General features: G+C 43.9%; 1 protein-coding gene across 1 annotated transcript in view; it reads left to right on the top strand.

Moving 5' to 3' along the window:
* SMAD1 (SMAD family member 1) overlaps positions 1-18,925 on the top strand; it is a 63,633-nt gene extending 44,708 nt beyond the window's left edge. The window contains exons 3-7 of the mRNA XM_075614176.1: positions 1,607-1,861; positions 6,043-6,162; positions 12,621-12,842; positions 13,782-14,038; positions 17,399-18,925. Of these exons, the coding sequence (XP_075470291.1) occupies positions 1,607-1,861; positions 6,043-6,162; positions 12,621-12,842; positions 13,782-14,038; positions 17,399-17,542 (998 nt within the window). The 3' untranslated portion in view covers positions 17,543-18,925. The remainder of the gene's footprint in view (positions 1-1,606; positions 1,862-6,042; positions 6,163-12,620; positions 12,843-13,781; positions 14,039-17,398) is intronic.
* The last annotated feature ends 231 nt before the right edge of the window (positions 18,926-19,156 follow it).

The following is a 19,156-nucleotide window of genomic DNA, read 5'->3' as shown; positions in this document are numbered from 1 at the left end:
AAGGCATTTGCAGAAGTGAACATAAACTGTATCTTTTGGGTATATGATGGCGTGATCCACAGGGGAGGTATTTCGCACACGTTGACCTGGTGCTGAAATTGAGGCTTTGCCTTACAGGTGCAATATAACTGGCAACCTTTTTGTAAAGAATTGAAATATTTTATTGCCTCTTTGCTTAAGCATGAATGCATTTGACTGAGTAAGATTTAAAATGCACTTTGCTCTGTCACAAGTTTGGGGCCCCCATTACACCGTGGGTTTACCAAGGGGGTCACGCAGAGACGGACATCTATACAGAGTTCCACATTGAGACGGACAGGCTCTTCTCCCTGCCTAATTAATGGATTTTTGTTGGGGCACCCAATCCCAGATGGCCAGGTGTCTGGTTTGCCTGTCCATTTAATGACTGCCCTGCTGGTAGATTAACATTGTGACACTGACCATCATAGACCGGCCCCTTACAGGGGCTCGTGTCAACGTTTATGGAATGTCCTCTGATTTTGCTAGTTTTGCTTTGTGACGAGCCTTCACCGACCCATCTAAAGTGAACAGGGAAGGGAATCGCTTGAAACGAACCCTGCACTATATTTACAAACTAACTTTAAAGTATAATTTAAAAATACTTTTACATGTCCGATTTTGTTAAAAAGGAGTCAATCGCCCAGATGACCATTGGTACACTTTCCTCCTGGGTGGCACTGACCCAGTTGAGAGCTTCACGGTCGGCTCTTGGGTTTTTCTGCATGTCGTGTCCAGACAGGAATTACTCGTGCCAATACCAACCACAGGCATAAATTAAGATCGAGTGTTTAGAGCCTGAAATAGGCTTTACTGAAGCTAAAAATGACTTCATTCCACCCAAGGCAGCTTTGTGGCACACTGCTGTCCTTGCCTTAGGCGTGGTGTCACGCTCTTCTGACCAGGCACTGTAAAAGCATCACCGCAAGACAGCGCTGCCGTCGCTGGCAAACCTAGACCGCACTAGAACATAGAATCCGCGTTCTCCTTTGATTCACAGGTTGATTGAAGGCTGGACATAAAATGATATCCTGAAAGCTATAACTGAATGTGTTGAGCAACTAACTGCACGGGCAATTAAAAATCCAAAATGTAATACTGGTGCTGTCAGAACTAGCATACACGCTGTGTCTGTGTGTATCCGTGTCCAGAAAGGCTTGGCTTTTAATACGGCAACCCTTCCCAATATCGTAACAAACTCTACTATTCTACTAATCTGTTACTCGCTCTTAATATTTATGTTGTACTTTAGTGTAGTTGGCAGCAGTGTGTTAATTTCTGTAGAGGGCACATTTTCTGCATACGGTACCTTCGAACGATAGCATTTAAAGAGGCGGATTGCAGTCAAAATAACGTAACCCTTTAATTGGCATTAGCAATCCCCTTCTACTCAAGCATGAAAAATAAACAATGTAAAGGTATTTGCTGCTTTGGTGCTTTTCTGTGAGGCAGCAGCCTTTTCTTTGCTTCTGTTTGTGTCTCTAATGCAAAGATCCTGATAACTATCCAATAACATAATTGGCTGTTATGCCCTTTTTCTTCCCAAACACAATTGTAACGTTCTGTTTTGTTTTTTTACCCCTTCCAGTTCTTCCTCCGGTCCTCGTTCCAAGGCACAGTGAATACAACCCTCAGCACAGTCTCCTTGCTCAATTCCGCACCTTGGAGCCAAGCGAGCCACACATGCCACACAATGCCACTTTCCCGGACTCCTTCCAGCAGCCAAACAGTCACCCGTTCCCTCACTCGCCCAACAGCAGCTATCCAAACTCTCCTGGAAGTAGCAGTACCTACCCTCACTCCCCAGCCAGCTCTGATCCTGGAAGCCCTTTCCAGATACCAGGTATGACTAATGGGAGGAAACGCTTCGTGTTGTACATCTGCTAATCTTTGCGATATCATTCCCTTGCTGCACTGTTCCTTAACTGGGTCTTCCATGTCACCTGACGGTGCCTTCGGACAACCTGAAGAGGTTCCCTTTTAGAGTGGTTAGTGAACCTTGTAAGAGGGAACACCATAAATATGTCAACTCGGTGGAATCCCTGTGTACCCAAAAATATATATATTACTGTATTTTTTTCAGACACACACACACACATGCGCGCACACAATTATACACACATTCAATATGTATAAGTATTTGAAAACCTTTACAATGCAACATTTTAAGAACTCATTACATTCCAAATAGAATCTCAGGGAAACACCGGTTAACCATCACGGTTTATGAAATGTTACCATTAGAATAAGATAAAAACAAAATACAACTAAAAAGCTATCCTTGTAAGACTTGCTTTCATAGAAACCAAGGTTTGCCCGTTACGGGCTGTTTATTTTCTATTTGGCGACCCCCTGCTGTCCTGCAGCTCACAGAAAGAAGCATGTGTAAGGGGCTTCTCTTGATGCTTGGAGGTGATTTGAGGACATGAGGTGGGCAGTGCGGTTCAGCTGCTGTTAAACTTTTTTTTTTTTTTTCCCCTCTCCCTTTTTATACAAAGAAGCTTTTGATTTTTGAGCGTGCTGCTGTGCTCTATACACTCATATTGAGACTAGCTTCAATGAGGTGAGAAGTGCCACAGCTTCCAAAACTGACTGCAGATAAGAACAGTTTGGCCCACCTAGTCTGTCTTTTATTCTTAAACTCCCAGGCGGGCATTGGGGGAGTTACGCTTACTCCTAATCTTTAGTTATCCCATAGTAGCAGGCACTCCACAAATGACAAAAAATAAAAAAAGTGTGTGTGTGTGTGTGTGTGTGTGTGTGTGTGTGTGTGTGTGTGTGTGTGTGTGTGTGTATTTACAAACACTGGCAGTATTACCTGGCATTGCCCAGGGGGTGTCCAAAGTAGGGAGAGTTCAAAATATATATTGTTTTTCCTTTCTACAAGAGTTTAGCTAAAACATGCTAAGCATTGCCAATCTAATACCTGTACTATTAAAAACAAAAAACTGACCCCAACTGTATCCTAACCAATTGTATCCTATCAAGTCAAGAATATAATAGAGAATGACAAGAAAACCGCAGAAAGATTACACTACAGCTAAAATTTCTAAATAAAAGCTCGTCGCATGTTTTTGTTTTGTTCACAGTGGAACGTAAGTACGAAGCGTGAGGCATTTGGCTAAAATCAAGAAAACCGGAAGTTCACTTGGAGAACTTAAGTCTCCCCTAAATATGTACCTACAGTCGAAATTTGAAGTTAATCGAACCATTCCCTGAGGAGCTAGAGGGGGGGAAAAAATTCTAAAAAGTTTTCATGAACATTTGTTTGGGGGCTAGCCAAAGCTATGGGCCAATAATACCAAGACCCACCTACGCTCTTCCTTTAATCCTATTAGATAGCATGGCAAGTTTGGTGGCTCTAGGATTAAGAGTGTGGATTTGTATAGCTGGACAAACAAACAAACTTTCTGAATTATATGGTCTATATCTCGTTTTATTTTTTACAGCCAGTTATTAGGCAATCTTGTTCTGCATTTTTGCATTCCTGTGCTTGATCCGGACAAGAAAATGCTTGGGCCAGCTTTAATTGGTGATTTCTAAACAGCTGCATCCTTTTGGGAGAGCTCTGGTGGTGTCTAAGCACATGATGTGGTTCTCGGATATTGTATGTTCCTTTATTATATTTGTGAGGGGGGTGGGGAGTTACCCTGCAGGTTAGTCACTGTATTACCAAACACAATAAGGTTACATGTACGTTGCGCTTCATTTAAGTGGGCAGCCTTGCCCAGGCCAGAGTCATTGAGAACAGTGGAGGGCCCCATGACCGTTATGGGGTCTGGCACTCCAGTGGCCCCATGATGATGTGGTACAGGGGAGGGCAACTCCAGTCCTCAAGGGCCACGAACAGGTCAGGTTTGACTGATAGAGCCACCTGTGTTGAAACGGGGATATCCCTAATACCTGCCCTGGTGGTGGCCCTGGTGGTGGCCCTGGTGGTGGCCCTTGAGGACTGATGTTGGCCACCCCTGATGTAGTTACTACATCATATTATTTTATTTGGTGGTTTTTCGTGGGGAGATGGAAGTCGGGAATGAGCATCATGCTCTGGCAGATGTGGCAAGGGATGAGAACTCCCTCCACTTCCGTTTAAATAATCTGTGGAGTGGTCACGTTTGCACTGGTGCTGCAGCCCCTCTGGCACGCGAAAGGTTAATGGGTTAAATTTACCGTGTGTGTAAACGGGGAGCAAGTGTAATTGTAACATTTCCATGGGTAAACAAATGCTTTTGTGGTGGGGTTTTCAGTCTTTTTCAAATGTCTGTTGCGGACAAGACTGTTTGCTAACAAAGGGACAGAGCTAAGCTAACAATCTCTATTAGAGCTGCACTTTAATTACTGTATTTCTCAATATAGTTTGGTAGTGTACAGGTACAATGAGTCCACGCCTGATCTGTAGCCTTAGTGACCGGGAAACCGTGCCTTGCCCAAGGTTATGAGAAGCTGACACTGGGATTAAGTGTGGGTGATTCCATTGGGCCAGCGTTTCACCCCCTACATGCTGCTTTCTAAAACCTCTTCCAGGGGTGTAATGCTCAGGCATTTTTCTGCTCTCCCCTCCAGTGTAGGTGGTAACAGCAGTCTCCTTCAACTGTCATACCCTGGCTAGTGTCCGCTGCTTATGCCCTTGGCTAAGTTGCTGTATTGCCCTGAGTCTCAGGTTTCTATAGTGTGGTTATGAACTTGTTAGTGATTATTGAAGGCACCTCCCCTCAGTGTCTAAAAGCAGTCGCAAGGTCTCTTAAAGCAGCTGTTCTTTTGAAGTACAGCTTCAGGTAATAGCATAAAAAAAACACTCGTGGAAAAATCATATTTAAAAAAAATATAATCGATTAAATATATTCCTGTGAATAAATTGAGGTATGTCCTAGAAACGTTGCTAGAGATTGCAGTCTCCAGTTCTTCTTGTTCTGCTGCCTGGCCCTGAGAGTATGTAGGCGTTTTATAAATTCAAGAGCGCAATCCTTTTCGTGACTACACTAGAACATTTCCAGAGTCCCTTCCCTCCTCCTAATTAACCCCCCCTTTTTACCTTTTTTATTTATTATTTTTTAATCCAATATTGTAATTAGGGAGACTCGAGAGCTGAACCACATTATATTCCGCTCCTGGTTCTCAAAATACGTACCGATTTTTAAGTGGACGTCACGACCACCTGATTTATAAAGGGAATTTGAGTGACCATCCAATAGAAAGCTGCAGCCAATGTTGTGCCTTCCTATTGGTCTGAGATTTGGCAGCCATTTTGTTTCCATTTTCCCTGGATGGAAATGTAAACCTGGTAACTTCACTGGTAAGTATCTCTGGAGGACCCCCTGGCTCCAATCCTGTAAATAAAAAAAGAAAATGGGTAATAAATAGAGATTGGGGGGGGGAGGGGGTGAGATTTTAAAAGCTTGTCAATAGCAATTTTACCTACAGTCAAAGTCCAAGTTGAAAAGGAAATTTGCCAGCACCTAAGCAATCTTTAATATAGATTTTAGCAATAACCCAGACACATTAGCTAATGCAGGTGCAGGCGTCTTTCCCATCGGGATACAAACCGTTTGAGCTGAATGTCTGTCCTTCTCCTGACCATATTGTAATGTGAGAATCGATCACTTCCTTCAGTAGCTTCACATGCTTCTCCTTTCACATCTGTCAAATTGCTTCACACAGCACAGCGGAAAATGTATTTTTGGTCACGGTCCAAAGCAGAAAGGCAAATTTGAAAGCCTCAGATGATGAATACATAAAGGTGCAGAAACTGTTACGGTTTGTTACCAGACAAATATACACGCTCTGTATTCCATGGCACACACACGTGGTGACACGATAGATAGGCTGCCCTCTGTCTTTAGAACTGAACTTCGGGGACACATTGCAGAGCGCCCAACATTCACTGTCCATGCTTCCTTTTTTTATGAAAAGTACCCTTCAGCCCTCAAAGCAGAAGGATCACCTGCTACTCGTCAGGATTTGGCTTGAAGGAAGTCTTTTAAAAAAAAAATCTTGATTTTATTTGTTCCCCTCTCCACTGTGCAGCTGATACCCCTCCTCCGGCTTACATGCCTCCTGAAGATCAGATGACCCAGGACAGCTCTCAGCCAATGGACACAAATATGATGGTGCCTACCATCCCTCCAGAAATAAGCAACAGAGCAGGTAAGCATGTTGCGCTGCTTATCAATAGTTGATGTGTACGTGTATGTGTATGTGTGTCCCACTGTTGACTTTGTATGGTGGAACAGTACAAAACCTGGCATCCCAGGAGCCCTTATGTTCCCTAGACCTGCACACGCTATTGCAACTTTGTTGCTGTTCATCGCATACGCAACGCTGTGATGGAAGTGGGAGACTGTTCATGGTAATAGGAGGAGGGTCTCGGGTATTATAAATACTTGCAACATGTTACAATCTAGTAATGGAAGTCTTTGTAAAGAGATCTAAAATTGCATTACGGATCAGGCTTCTTCTCTCTTTTTTTTTTTTAACACTTATTATTTATTTTCTGATCCGGCTTCTTTGGGGAAACTAGTTGAAGAGTACTAGTGAGGTGCCAGGTTTGAACTGTTGACTTACAGTACAAAATAAAGCAAGACCTACAGTGGCCCTGCTACCCTTTGCCTATGCAGTATATTTTCTTTATGGAAACATGACATCCTTGCAGCATGTTGCAGAGCTCCCATGACACCCAGTTTAATGTGCAGCACATTGCAGACCCGCTGCTATCCGCCATCTCCCAGCTTTGAGGAGCTGCAGCTTCTGTGGAGTCATTGAAATGCATGCATTAGCCTGTAATGGCCGAAGAAAATGGCTTACATTTTTTCCTGTGAGGTTGTGATGTTCGTTTTTCTGCTGAGATGAACATGGGAAAAATCTATAAATCCTTAGTATCTTAATGCAGGAACAAGGCAATATACTGTGTGCGTCTCTAAAATGTGGCGCCTATGTTGCGGTGATGACTGGCCTGTCAGTCACCACTGCAACCAGCAGCAGCAGCGTGCTTGATCCTGCTTCACCAGCGCAACCTCAAAGCACAATCGGCCGTGCTTTGAGTGGCACTGACTAGTGAGGAGGGTGGGTGGGGGCAAGGAGGAGAAAAGGGAGATGGGAGAATGGGTGGCGGAGGCGCACATGGGAGCCAGGCAGAGAGCTGCAGGACTCTGCCAAACCCTGCTTTGTGATCGGTGGGGGGGGGGGGGGGGAGTGTAGGTGTGCTGTCAGACACGCACTCTCTCACTCGTTCTCTCTGTCACAATCTTTCTCTCACTTTCTGACTCTGACTCTGTCTCTCACACACTCTCTCACACTCTGTCCCTGGATCTCTCGCTCTCTCGCACCTGGGGGGAGCCAGAACACCCCTGGTGGGTGTGTATTATACACACCCCTGTCTTAAGAGCCGTGATAAGACCTGGTAATTGGTACTTCAGAGTTACCGTTGTTACTGTTGAATGTCCTTCCAGATTCAAAAAGGTCTTTTCTGTTTTAGGAACTTGGTTGTTTTCTTCCCGTGGGAAGTTTTACTTAGTTTCTGTTATTTTTTTTTCTTTTCTCACTTCCCTTTCTTCACTGGCTGCTTTAACTTGCATAGAGCGTTTCAGGGCCAGGCTTGTGTTCTGGAATGATACACACATCATGTGACTTATTCAGCAACCAGACCCTACCACGGTGAACACTTTCACTGCCAGGGCGGCTTGCCAGCAATGTGTTGCAAAGCAGTTAACGGATCAATTAATTACTTGGCCTTTTCTCACGAGTGCTTCTTTTTTGCACATTAAAAAAAAAAAAGCAATTGTCACCATTTTGTCTTTCAAAGGGGACTTTTACTGAAATGATTGAAAAGTGTAGGTTTTGCAGTCTTTTTCAGCTGCTGAGTGGTTGACGCAGCAACACTTTTTTGCATCTCCTTTTGAAAATGGTAATGCCACTTGCTGTGCTGCACAGATCAGGGTTGTGGTATAAAATACATTTGTATATATAAAAAAAAAATGAAAAGTATGTATAGTGGTTTGCAGAAGTATTCACCCCCTTACCAATAATGTCACATTTTCCTGAATTACAAATAATGTATGCACAGGTTTTAAACCAAACTTTTTATTCTAAGCTACAACGCTGTAGTGGTTAAAATGAACACTGTTATATGAGGAGGTGCAATGTCCGCAAAGGGAAATATACAAAATAAAATCTACTGGTTGCATAAGTATTCAGCCCCCTAAGTTAGTACTTTTGTAGAAGCATCCTTTGCAGCAATTACTGCTGAGTCTTTTTAGATAGGTCTCTACTAGCTTTGAATAGTACAATGGAGAAATGTTTTCCCATTATTCATTTTTGAAAATTGATCCAGTTCTGATAAGTTTGTTGGGGATCGTCGATGGACTGCAATCTTCACGTCTCACCATAAATATTCCATTGGGTTCAAGTCAGGACTTTGACTGGGCCACTCAAGTTCATTAATTCTCCTCTTGTTCAACTACTCCAGTTTGGCTTTTGTGCTTCGGGTCATTGTCCTGTTGAAATGTGAATTTCCTCCCCAGTTTCAGTCTTGGCTGAGTCCAACAGGTTTTCCTCAAGGATTCGCCTGTACTTTACACCATCCATTCTCCCCTCTATCCTGACGAGAATCACAGTCCCTGCTGAAGAGAAGCATCCACATAACACGATGTTGCCATCACCATGCTTAATAGTTGGAATGGTGTTGACGTAACGCTTAGGATTTAGACCAAGTCTCTTTCCCCCCGCCCCCCTTTTTATTTATTTTTTGTCTTCTGACCACAAAACCGTTTTCCACATATCTGCATTATCATCTAGATGCTTTTTTGCACACTCTACATGATACGAGTCTTTTCGAGTAATGGCTTCTTTCTTTCCACCTGTCCATACAGGCCAGCTTTGTGTAGGGACCGGCTTATTGTTGTACAAACACCGACTTCCATCTCAAACAGAACTTTGCAGATCTCCCACGGTCATTATTAGCTTCAGAGTGACATCTCAAACCAGTTTCCTGCTTTGCTCGGCTGCTCTGTTTGGGAGGGCGACCTAATACAGGTGGTGCCTGGGCGATATGATGCAACGTCCACTTCTTAATGACGGGCTTCACTGTGCTGAGAGGGATAATCGGCACCTTTCACATTCTCTTGTACCCTTCTCCTGCATCTCTAGCACTTTATCCCTGACTTGGTTTGAAAGCTCCTTGGTCTTCATGGTTGCTTTGTTGAATCACTATGCGAGTTGCAGCTTGACGGTCTTTATATACCGCAGGGAAATGATCTACAAGTTAAATCACTGTGATTACACCCTGGCTGAAACCATTTCACACATTTTGTGACCTTTGAAACTATTAATTTGCGCCTGAGCTAATTTAGGGTTGGAGTAGCAAAGGGGTTAAATACTTATGCAACTGAGATTAATCTGTTTTTCTCTGTAAATCTTCTTTATAGACGATATGTATTTTCTAACTTTATCAGTTTTCGGAGTAGTTTTTGTAGATTCTACATGTAAAGTCTAGTTTGAAAGCGTTGTGGAGTATGAAGCAACAAAATGTGAAAAATATATAAAAATGGATTAGCCCTTGTCAATCCAATTTTCTGAATTCCTCCTTCCGCCTTACTTTTTTTTTTTTTTTTTTTAAATACCTCTTGGAATCCAATCAAATACCATTAATGCCCAACCATGGTCATTTCTTCTTGCAATTTATTTTTTATTTTTTTTGTCCAGCCCAAATTTCTTCACACTTGTGATAGACGTTTGTTTGGTTTCAAACACATTTATTCTTTTCCTGGTCTCTTCGGGTAATTCCAAGCATACATATCTCCATACTACTTTGTTTTCTGAAGCTTTTTTGAATTGTCTTTGCGTTTAGGGTCCAAGCTTTGTGAGCAGAGGCAGGATACATTGGTCAAACACTTTACTTTTGAGGCACAGTGGAATATGTTCCCTTGTAAGATGGGATGGAGCGGATTTGTAAAAGACAAGACCAGCTTACAACGAAACCTTCCACTGTGCCCCAAGAGGAACATTTTTCACTAGCGCCTTCTACCTGTGCTCACGTATGGATGTTTTACTTGGACCCTAAATGTGAAGATGATTCAGCCGCAACATGGAGACGAGGCTTGCAACCGCAGTACCTGGAAGATCATTGGTGATGTCTTCATCCAGCGGAGGAGAGACGAGGATTGATGATTTCTTACACACACACACACACCCCGTGAACCACACATTTTGCCCACTTCTGTAGCAAAGGGGTTGACCTAAAAGTATAAATTCCTTCTACATATGGTAGCTATAACACTAGCCGTCTCCGCTGTAGGCCCATATGTTTCCCCTTGTGCTATAGTTCTTGAGTTCATGCCATTCTATCCCATTTTATATAAATTTATAATTGCCCTCCTAATAAGTTGCTTACATATTTTGAGAAATATCCCTATGCAGCAAGGTTATCCTAAATATTGTTCCAACTGTTCAGCAGCCTATTCTGTAGGAGATTTGTTAGTCCTGAGAGATTTCATTTAACAAGCTGCATCCTGTCGGTAAAGTTGGGTGATTTCCATTGTTGGCCCTAGCTGGGAACACGGAGACAAATCGCACCTGCTTTGCATGACTTATAGCAAACGTAAGGAAGTTGTGTGAAAAATCTGTGAGAGGGGGATGATTCATCCAGTAAGAATTGCCAGCTGGCAGTATTTCTTTCAGAGTTTGAGAAAGCAGTTTGAGAAAGCCGTAGCCTTGATGGTAACTAGTATCTTGATGTGTGAAAGTTAAGTAACCCTTTCTTGTAATGAGAAGCTGCTTTTTAATTATGCTGGAAAGGAGTGCTCCAGGATAGAACTGTAGCTGTGGAATAAATAATTTGTCTGCATTTGAAGCTTTATTATAGTGCCAGCTGTCACTGCTTCTTTTTAAGATGTTGCCTCCTTATTCACAGTGGAGTTTAGAAGGGGGAGTCCTACATAACTCACCAAAAACCTTCTTGTAAGTACATTAACTATGTTACTGGCTTCCTTAAACAAGTGTGGTCATCTATAGAGGCGCATTTTCACTTTCTTGGTTTCCTCCGTTAAGTTTTAAGGAAGGACCTTGAAAATTGTCATTTAAAGTGGTTCATCTGTCATTAGAATGCCCCATCCCTTCCACTGGATGAGGTTGTATAGGGCGGGGGACTGCTTGCACGTGAAGCGGACATGGCCCTGCTGAACTTTGAATTTATTCTAAAAAGAAAAAAAGGTTAAAGTTGGTGTGCAAATATGTTAGTTCATCCAATATCCAATAGTACATGATGTGCCCAAAGTAAACTAAATCAAAGCACTTCAGTTGTCCGTGCTATCCACATCTATTTTTTTTTTTACTTTCTATAAACACTAACATTTTACAGAAACAATAGATGAACCAGAAAGAAATACATTTGATAGCTGGCAACCAATATGTTACCCACATAGATACAAATATTACAAATTAAAAACAGCCACTGTTCATGTACTTCAGTAGGGTTTTCAGGGGGCTTCTCCAAAAATACTGGCCACAATGGTGACGTGCGAACCGCTCGACACACACACACACCGCTCGCTCCATGCTGTTTCCTCCTCTCCTTGGCCCCAGGTTCCTGGCACCACCACCTGATTGGCTCCTGTTTGGCTGCATTACCTAGAGCAGCCAATTGGGATGGAAGAACCTGCCCAGCCCCCTGGCAACAGCCCTGCTCTCTCTCTGCTTGGGGAAATCCTGTGCGCCCCCCCTGCCCCCCCACCAAGCTCGTCAGGTCACTGTCCAGTATTGCCTCTAATTGTTTAGTGTACAAATTCAGGACAGCCAGGTTCAATACTGGAAACATCGCAACTCTACTTCCCAGTGCTGGAGAAGAGTTCAACTCCATTCAAATGAATGAGAAGAAATTCTCTAGCACAGTGAAAAGGCTTCAGGGCATATTGTGTATGCAACACAAGGCAAAGAGCAACTGGCCCATAAAGATTCACATTTAGTCAATCCACCCGATGAAGATGTATATTTACATTTAAAAAGGTACTAAACTAGTCACTGGTCCATATATTCTATCTCTGATTTTAGTCGTTCAAAAATATATACTTCGTTTCTGGACAGCAAGAGATGCAGAAAAGGTTGAAATTTAGTGACTGTTTTCTTTCCACATTTAATATTGGAGAAATGCAATGAAAAGGGAATCAGATCTGAAGTAAAACTGATGTTTCAACGCAATCCAACGGAGTTGAAATGTATGGGATATAAGATAATATCCAATTTCGAGTGCCGTATACATTCTCTGAATAAATCAAAAGATGGAACCAATCTTAGTGTGAATAAGTGAGGGTCAACATGGTCTCTATTGCTGCTCTAACCTATGCACTTGTAGGCATTTTGTTTGTTCTTACAGTTCTTCTCTAACTCTTATTGGTTGAAGCTCGGAACATTCAGCCAGCAGATTAATTGGTTACTTATATGTATCCTTGAAGTATTCAAATGTAGAGCAGATGTGGTGACTGTTTCTATCAAGAATTTGTCACTGCCTGTGTGTGTTTGCTGCAGAATCAGAGTGCATGCATACACACACAGCTAGCAAGTGGGAAGTTTATTAATCCCCATACCATGTGATTATAACCATATCTTTCTTGCAGATGTTCAGGCTGTTGCATACGAGGAGCCAAAACACTGGTGCTCTATTGTCTACTATGAGCTCAACAATCGTGTAGGAGAAGCATTCCATGCCTCCTCCACAAGTGTGTTGGTGGATGGGTTCACTGATCCTTCAAACAACAGGAACAGATTTTGCCTTGGGCTGCTGTCCAACGTCAACCGCAACTCAACCATCGAGAACACCAGGCGGCATATTGGGAAAGGTGCTTTTTAGATATTTTTCCTTGAACGTTTTCATTCACATAACAGCATGAATTGTGTGGTTGTTTATTTTGTTTGTTTAAAATGTCATACTGTCTTTGTTCCCTTCTTTACAAATTAGTTTTTGAGGCCCTCCATTGCTGCAAAAGCGGACTATTCTAGTGTTGATTTTTTTTTTCTTCCTATTTTTCATTGGATAATTGTTTTGTAATACTTTTAGATTCTCTGGGAAATGTCTATGAATCAATCGAGCCATTTTGGTTTGTCTTTGCTGGGACTTTTTCAAGTTCTTTATTTCTGACATATTCCTTTGGGCTCAACACGGCTCTGCCAACATATTTCTTTTTCATTAGACAAGCCCATAATGCAGTTTGTCCAATATAACACTGATTGTAATGAACCCTGAGCGAGGGGTGGCCTAGTGCTGGTTGTCCTGCATTTAAGGTGTCCCTGCCAGAAGGGCCTGTGCTGCCTTCTTCTGAGCAAGTCCTTTTATCTCCCATTATACGTGTATTTTTTTTAAATATATATATATATATATATATATCTCGATGCCCATTTTATAGAGCCCCTATAATTGCACGTTGCAACCATCCATGAGAAAATTGCTTGGTATAAACATGGAATCCAGCTCCATTTATGTGTTGCTTTAAAAATCCTATAGATTTATAGGGTGATGGTGTACTAGGTAGAAAACAAAGAAGCATGAGCAGTCAAAAGACTGCTTCAGTTTCCCCCAAATTATCACTGTACAATGCGGACATGTTGGTAAATCCTGAAACACATAGAATGTGCTGTTCCCAAGGCAGCAATTGTTTAATTCAGGTGATTGTTTGGAATTGGTGTGTCTCCTTGGCATACGTGTTGGCTTTGCCTTCACACACTGGCTTATAAATGGCTGTTTGAGACAACCAAAACTGTTGTATTTTTTCTTTCTTAAGGTGTTCACCTGTATTACGTCGGAGGTGAGGTGTACGCAGAGTGCCTAAGTGATAGTAGCATTTTCGTACAGAGCCGGAATTGTAACTATCACCACGGATTCCACCCTACCACGGTCTGTAAAATCCCTAGTGGCTGCAGCCTGAAGATTTTCAATAACCAGGAGTTCGCTCAGCTCTTGGCTCAGTCTGTAAACCATGGCTTTGAGACGGTCTATGAGCTCACCAAGATGTGCACTATCCGGATGAGCTTTGTCAAGGTAACATGTCTGCAACGCTTGAGTGTGTTGGGTGCAGAAAATAACTCGTCAATTTGTAACAATGTCACCTTAACTTGGTTCTTTGTATTGCTTGTGGTGTTTATCTGGCTTCTGTTATCTAGAAGGAAACCATTTCTTCCCACCAGATGTCTTAGGCCTGTAATATAGTGGGCACGCGCGTGCCTGTGCGAACGCTGGTGCACGTGACACACACTTTTCGTGTGTACGGTCCGTGCTGCTGTGAGCGACAGGCTTGGAAGGGTTGTGTGTCACGCTGTGTGTGTCGCTGTGTGTGTGTGTGTGTGTGTCGCTCTGTGTTTGTGTCTGTGTGTGTGTGTGTCTGTCGCTCTGTGTGTGTGTGTGTCTGTCGCTCTGTGTGTGTGTCTGTCGCTCTGTGTGTGTGTGTGTCTGTCGCTCTGTGTGTGTGTGTGTGTGTGTGTCGCGCTGTGTGTGTGTGTCGCGCTGTGTGTGTGTGTGTGTCGCGCTGTGTGTGTGTGTGTCGCGCTGTGTGTGTGTGTGTGTGTCGCGCTGTGTGTGTGTGTGTGTGTGTGTCGCGCTGTGTGTGTGTGTGTGTCGCGCTGTGTGTGTGTGTGTCGCGCTGTGTGTGTGTGTGTCGCGCTGTGTGTGTGTGTGTCGCGCTGTGTGTGTGTGTCGCGCTGTGTGTGTGTGTCGCGCTGTGTGTGTGTGTGTCGCGCTGTGTGTGTGTGTGTCGCGCTGTGTGTGTGTGTGTCGCGCTGTGTGTGTGTGTGTCGCGCTGTGTGTGTGTGTGTCGCGCTGTGTGTGTGTGTGTGTCGCGCTGTGTGTGTGTGTCGCGCTGTGTGTGTGTGTCGCGCTGGGTGTGTGTGTCGCGCTGGGTGTGTGTGTCGCGCTGGGTGTGTGTGTCGCGCTGGGTGTGTGTCGCGCTGGGTGTGTGTCGCGCTGGGTGTGTGTGTCGCGCTGGGTGTGTGTGTCGCGCTGGGTGTGTGTGTCGCGCTGGGTGTGTGTGTCACGCTGTGTGTGTGTGTCGCGCTGTGTGTGTGTCGCGCTGTGTGTGTGTGTCGCGCTGTGTGTGTGTGTCGCGCTGTGTGTGTGTGTCGCGCTGTGTGTGTGTGTCGCGCTGTGTGTGTGTGTGTCGCGCTTTGTGTGTGTGTCGCGCTTTGTGTGTGTGTCGCGCTTTGTGTGTGTGTCGCGCTTTGTGTGTGTGTCGCGCTGTGTGTGTGTCGCGCTGTGTGTGTGTGTCGCGCTGTGTGTGTCGCGCTGTGTGTGTGTGTCGCGCTGTGTGTGTGTGTCGCGCTGTGTGTGTGTGTGTCGCGCTGTGTGTGTGTGTGTCGCGCTGTGTGTGTGTGTCAAAACTGTGTGTGTGTGTCAAAACTGTGTGTGTGTGTGTGTGTCAAAACTGTGTGTGTGTGTGTGTGTCAAAACTGTGTGTGTGTGTGTGTCAAAACTGTGTGTGTGTGTGTGTGTCAAAACTGTGTGTGTGTGTGTGTGTCAAAACTGTGTGTGTGTGTGTGTGTGTCAAAACTGTGTGTGTGTGTGTGTCAAAACTGTGTGTGTGTGTCACTGTGTGTGTGTCACTGTGTGTGTGTGTGTCACTGTGTGTGTGTGTGTGTGTGTCACTGTGTGTGTGTGTCACTGTGTGTGTGTGTGTGTGTCACTGTGTGTGTGTCACTGTGTGTGTGTGTGTGTGTGTCACTGTGTGTGTGTGTGTGTGTGTGTGTCACTGTGTGTGTGTGTGTCACTGTGTGTGTGTGTGTGTGTGTCACTGTGTGTGTCACTGTGTGTGTGTGTGTGTCACTGTGTGTGTGTGTCACTGTGTGTGTGTGTGTCACTGTGTGTGTGTGTCACTGTGTGTGTGTGTGTGTGTGTGTCACTGTGTGTTTGTGTGTGTGTGTGTCACTGTGTGTTTGTGTGTGTGTCACTGTGTGTTTGTGTGTGTGTCACTGTGTGTTTGTGTGTGTGTCACTGTGTGTTTGTGTGTGTGTCACTGAGTGTGTGTGTCACTGTGTCACTGTGTGTGTGTCACTGAGTGTGTGTGTCACTGTGTGTCACTGTGTGTCACTGAGTGTGTGTGTCACTGAGTGTGTGTGTCACTGAGTGTGTGTGTCACTGAGTGTGTGTGTCACTGAGTGTGTGTGTCACTGAGTGTGTGTGTCACTGAGTGTGTGTGTCACTGAGTGTGTGTGTCACTGAGTGTGTGTGTCACTGAGTGTGTGTGTGTCACTGAGTGTGTGTGTGTCACTGTGTGTGTGTGTCACTGTGTGTGTGTGTGTCACTGTGTGTGTGTGTGTCACTGTGTGTGTGTGTGTCACTGTGTGTGTGTGTGTCACTGTGTGTGTGTGTGTCACTGTGTGTGTGTGTGTGTGTGTGTGTGTGTGTGTCACTGTGTGTGTGTCACTGTGTGTGTGTGTGTCACTGTGTGTGTGTGTGTGTGTGTGTGTGTGTGTCACTGTGTGTGTGTGTGTGTGTGTGTGTCACTGTGTGTGTGTGTGTGTGTGTCACTGTGTGTGTGTGTGTGTGTGTCACTGTGTGTGTGTGTGTGTCACTGTGTGTGTGTGTGTGTCACTGTGTGTGTGTCACTGTGTGTGTGTCACTGTGTGTCACTGTGTGTATTAAAAATTAAGACATGCTGTGAGAAATTATTTATTAATATTGTGCAACTTTATACTACACGCATACACACACACATTGCAGACACTGAGCAGTAGCGGCGCGAATACTTACTTTTCGGGTCTTCTCCCCTATCGCCCGGCTCCACGCTCACTGCCATGCGCACACGCGCGGCCCTAGCATACGATGGCTGGCTAACCACTATATTACGGGCCGTAGAAGGCTTGACAGAGCACAAGAACTGCCAGTACCATGTCACATCAAATAGTCTGAATCCGTATCTTCTCTGTGGCCAAAAGCTAAAGAGTCGGGAGACTATAGAACAGCAAAATGGTTACTTATTCTTGAAACCAGTTTTAAGGAAGATAGACAAATATTCAACACCCATGCTACCAACTGCATAACTTTCTATGTGGTTACATTACATAAATGTATCTTAATTGTTTAACCCATTTTTGCAGTTATTCCGTGTCACATGTATATGTTAAACTGAGGGGAAATGTTACAGCTGGTAATCTTCAGATGCACCGATTCAAGATCACCAACTACCAACCATCTTGTACCGAAGCATCAATGTGACCTTGTCACAGAAGACGAATGTCGGTCACACCTAATTTTAGACATCACGCAGCAGTGTTTTCTTTAACGATGTTATTCTTTCTAAGATGGCAGCCCCTCTGCCTGCCAGGTGATGGTAAATGTAGAAATGCGTACTCTCTTCGACTCTGCTGTGCTTAAGTAGGGTAACGTGTACGTTTCGTCTCATTGTTCTAGGGTTGGGGTGCAGAGTATCACCGCCAGGATGTGACGAGCACCCCCTGCTGGATCGAGATTCACCTTCACGGCCCCCTTCAGTGGCTGGACAAAGTACTTACTCAGATGGGCTCACCCCACAATCCCATCTCTTCTGTCTCTTAATGGAGCCTGACATTTCTGCCTCCAGATGCTATGGAGCCGTGCATGTACTTGAAGGATGTATGAGTCAGACACGTACTGGCAAAGAAGACTTTTTTTGGGAGCCTCTAATACTTGATGTTTGTGACCAACTCTAAGATGAGGGGAGGAGGGGGTCGAAAAGCCATCCTTGGACCTCTTGTGCAGCTGCTGTGTACTGAAATGTGGCCCCTTCAGCTGCAGCAAATGTTAACTTTTGGATTTGTAGTTCACAGTAAAGCATTGTAATGTATAACAGTGCGGTGCAAAGTAAGCAAAGCTACGTTTGTGCAGGCTGTCTGCTAGTTACACTGAGCTGTAGTAAATATTCTGAGGCTGCCTTTAAAGAGCAATGGCCTACTTGGAAACAGGTATTTTTGGGAGGGTTAGGGAGGTATAGACTGCGAAACGATGTCCAACGTTAATACATCCTTGTGGATGTCTCAGCTGCATTAAAACCGTAGTTTTAGTAGTAGTTGTACATGGGAGACTAACTTGTGTAATGCCTTTATGAAATAGTGTACTGGCCATACTACCATCAGGATGTTGGGGGTGTGCTCCTTACTAGATGTTTGTAGAGTGTTTGTTTTTTTCCTTCCTCCTTTCCCAAAGTGTAAAGAATTGGTAGAATAAACTAGATGATTTTTGAAGGTTTAGGGGGGGGGGGGGGGCGGGGGAGGGGGGGCATGGAGGTGCAAGACATTTAGATGTCGGCAGAAAATGTGAGCACAGCTAGATGAGCAATCGCAGGCTTTGTCTGACATCCGCTGTGCGTTTCACACGCGTCTGGTTTTTATTGTAGCTTTATCCAGTCGGTTGGGTACCTCCCTGCAGGCGCAGATATGGCTAACTAGATGAATGAAGCAAAGAAGGGCAAAAACTTTTTTTAATTTTTTATTAACATTTTATTTTCTGCAGCACCAGCCTTGGCTTCCTGCATATTTCCATATCGGATAGTATAATGTGCTTAACTGTTAAACTCTCTTCTGCCGAAGGGGCTGCAACGTTGAGTGGATCTCTGCTGCATTGTAACAGTACAGCAGTTCACATATAAAAACCCGGCTTTAACTCCTAACCCCTTCACTGTTTGAGGGGCCTGCAGTGGAGAAGCATTGCAGGGCCCTGCAGCAGTGAAGAGGCTGAACAAACTTTTGCCAAGCTTACAAATTGAAATGGTTCAAGAATTCAAAATCCCAGTTTCACGCAACTGCAAACTTTAGTTACTTTTTTTTTGTACTTTTTTTGTTTTCTTTTAGTCTTTTATATTCACAGTTAAGCTGTAGTACTTCTCGAAAGTACTTTTATTCCAAATCTAGTGGATCTTCTCTACTAGACGTTTAAATAAACTGTCATTATTGCTTACCTAAACGAGATTGTGTTGTCGATACCTAATTAAAGAGGTTTGTTTGGTTATTCTGCAGTCCAAGTCTACAACCATTTAGATCTTCACTGTGTTTTTCCTTAACCCTTTCACTGCTAGAGGGTACGTGTGATCTTCAAAAATGAGACCACTCTGCTCTGTGTAGCATCTTCCTTTACAATGATGTACCAAATATTTAAAAAAAAAAAAAAAAAATGATAATGTATGTAGGTAGCGTT

This window comes from Ascaphus truei, chromosome 1 (genome assembly GCF_040206685.1).
Source record: "Ascaphus truei isolate aAscTru1 chromosome 1, aAscTru1.hap1, whole genome shotgun sequence".
Lineage (NCBI taxonomy): Eukaryota > Metazoa > Chordata > Amphibia > Anura > Ascaphidae > Ascaphus > Ascaphus truei.
Note: the sequence above shows the minus strand (reverse complement) of the source record. Positions and strands in the feature narration are given on the sequence as shown.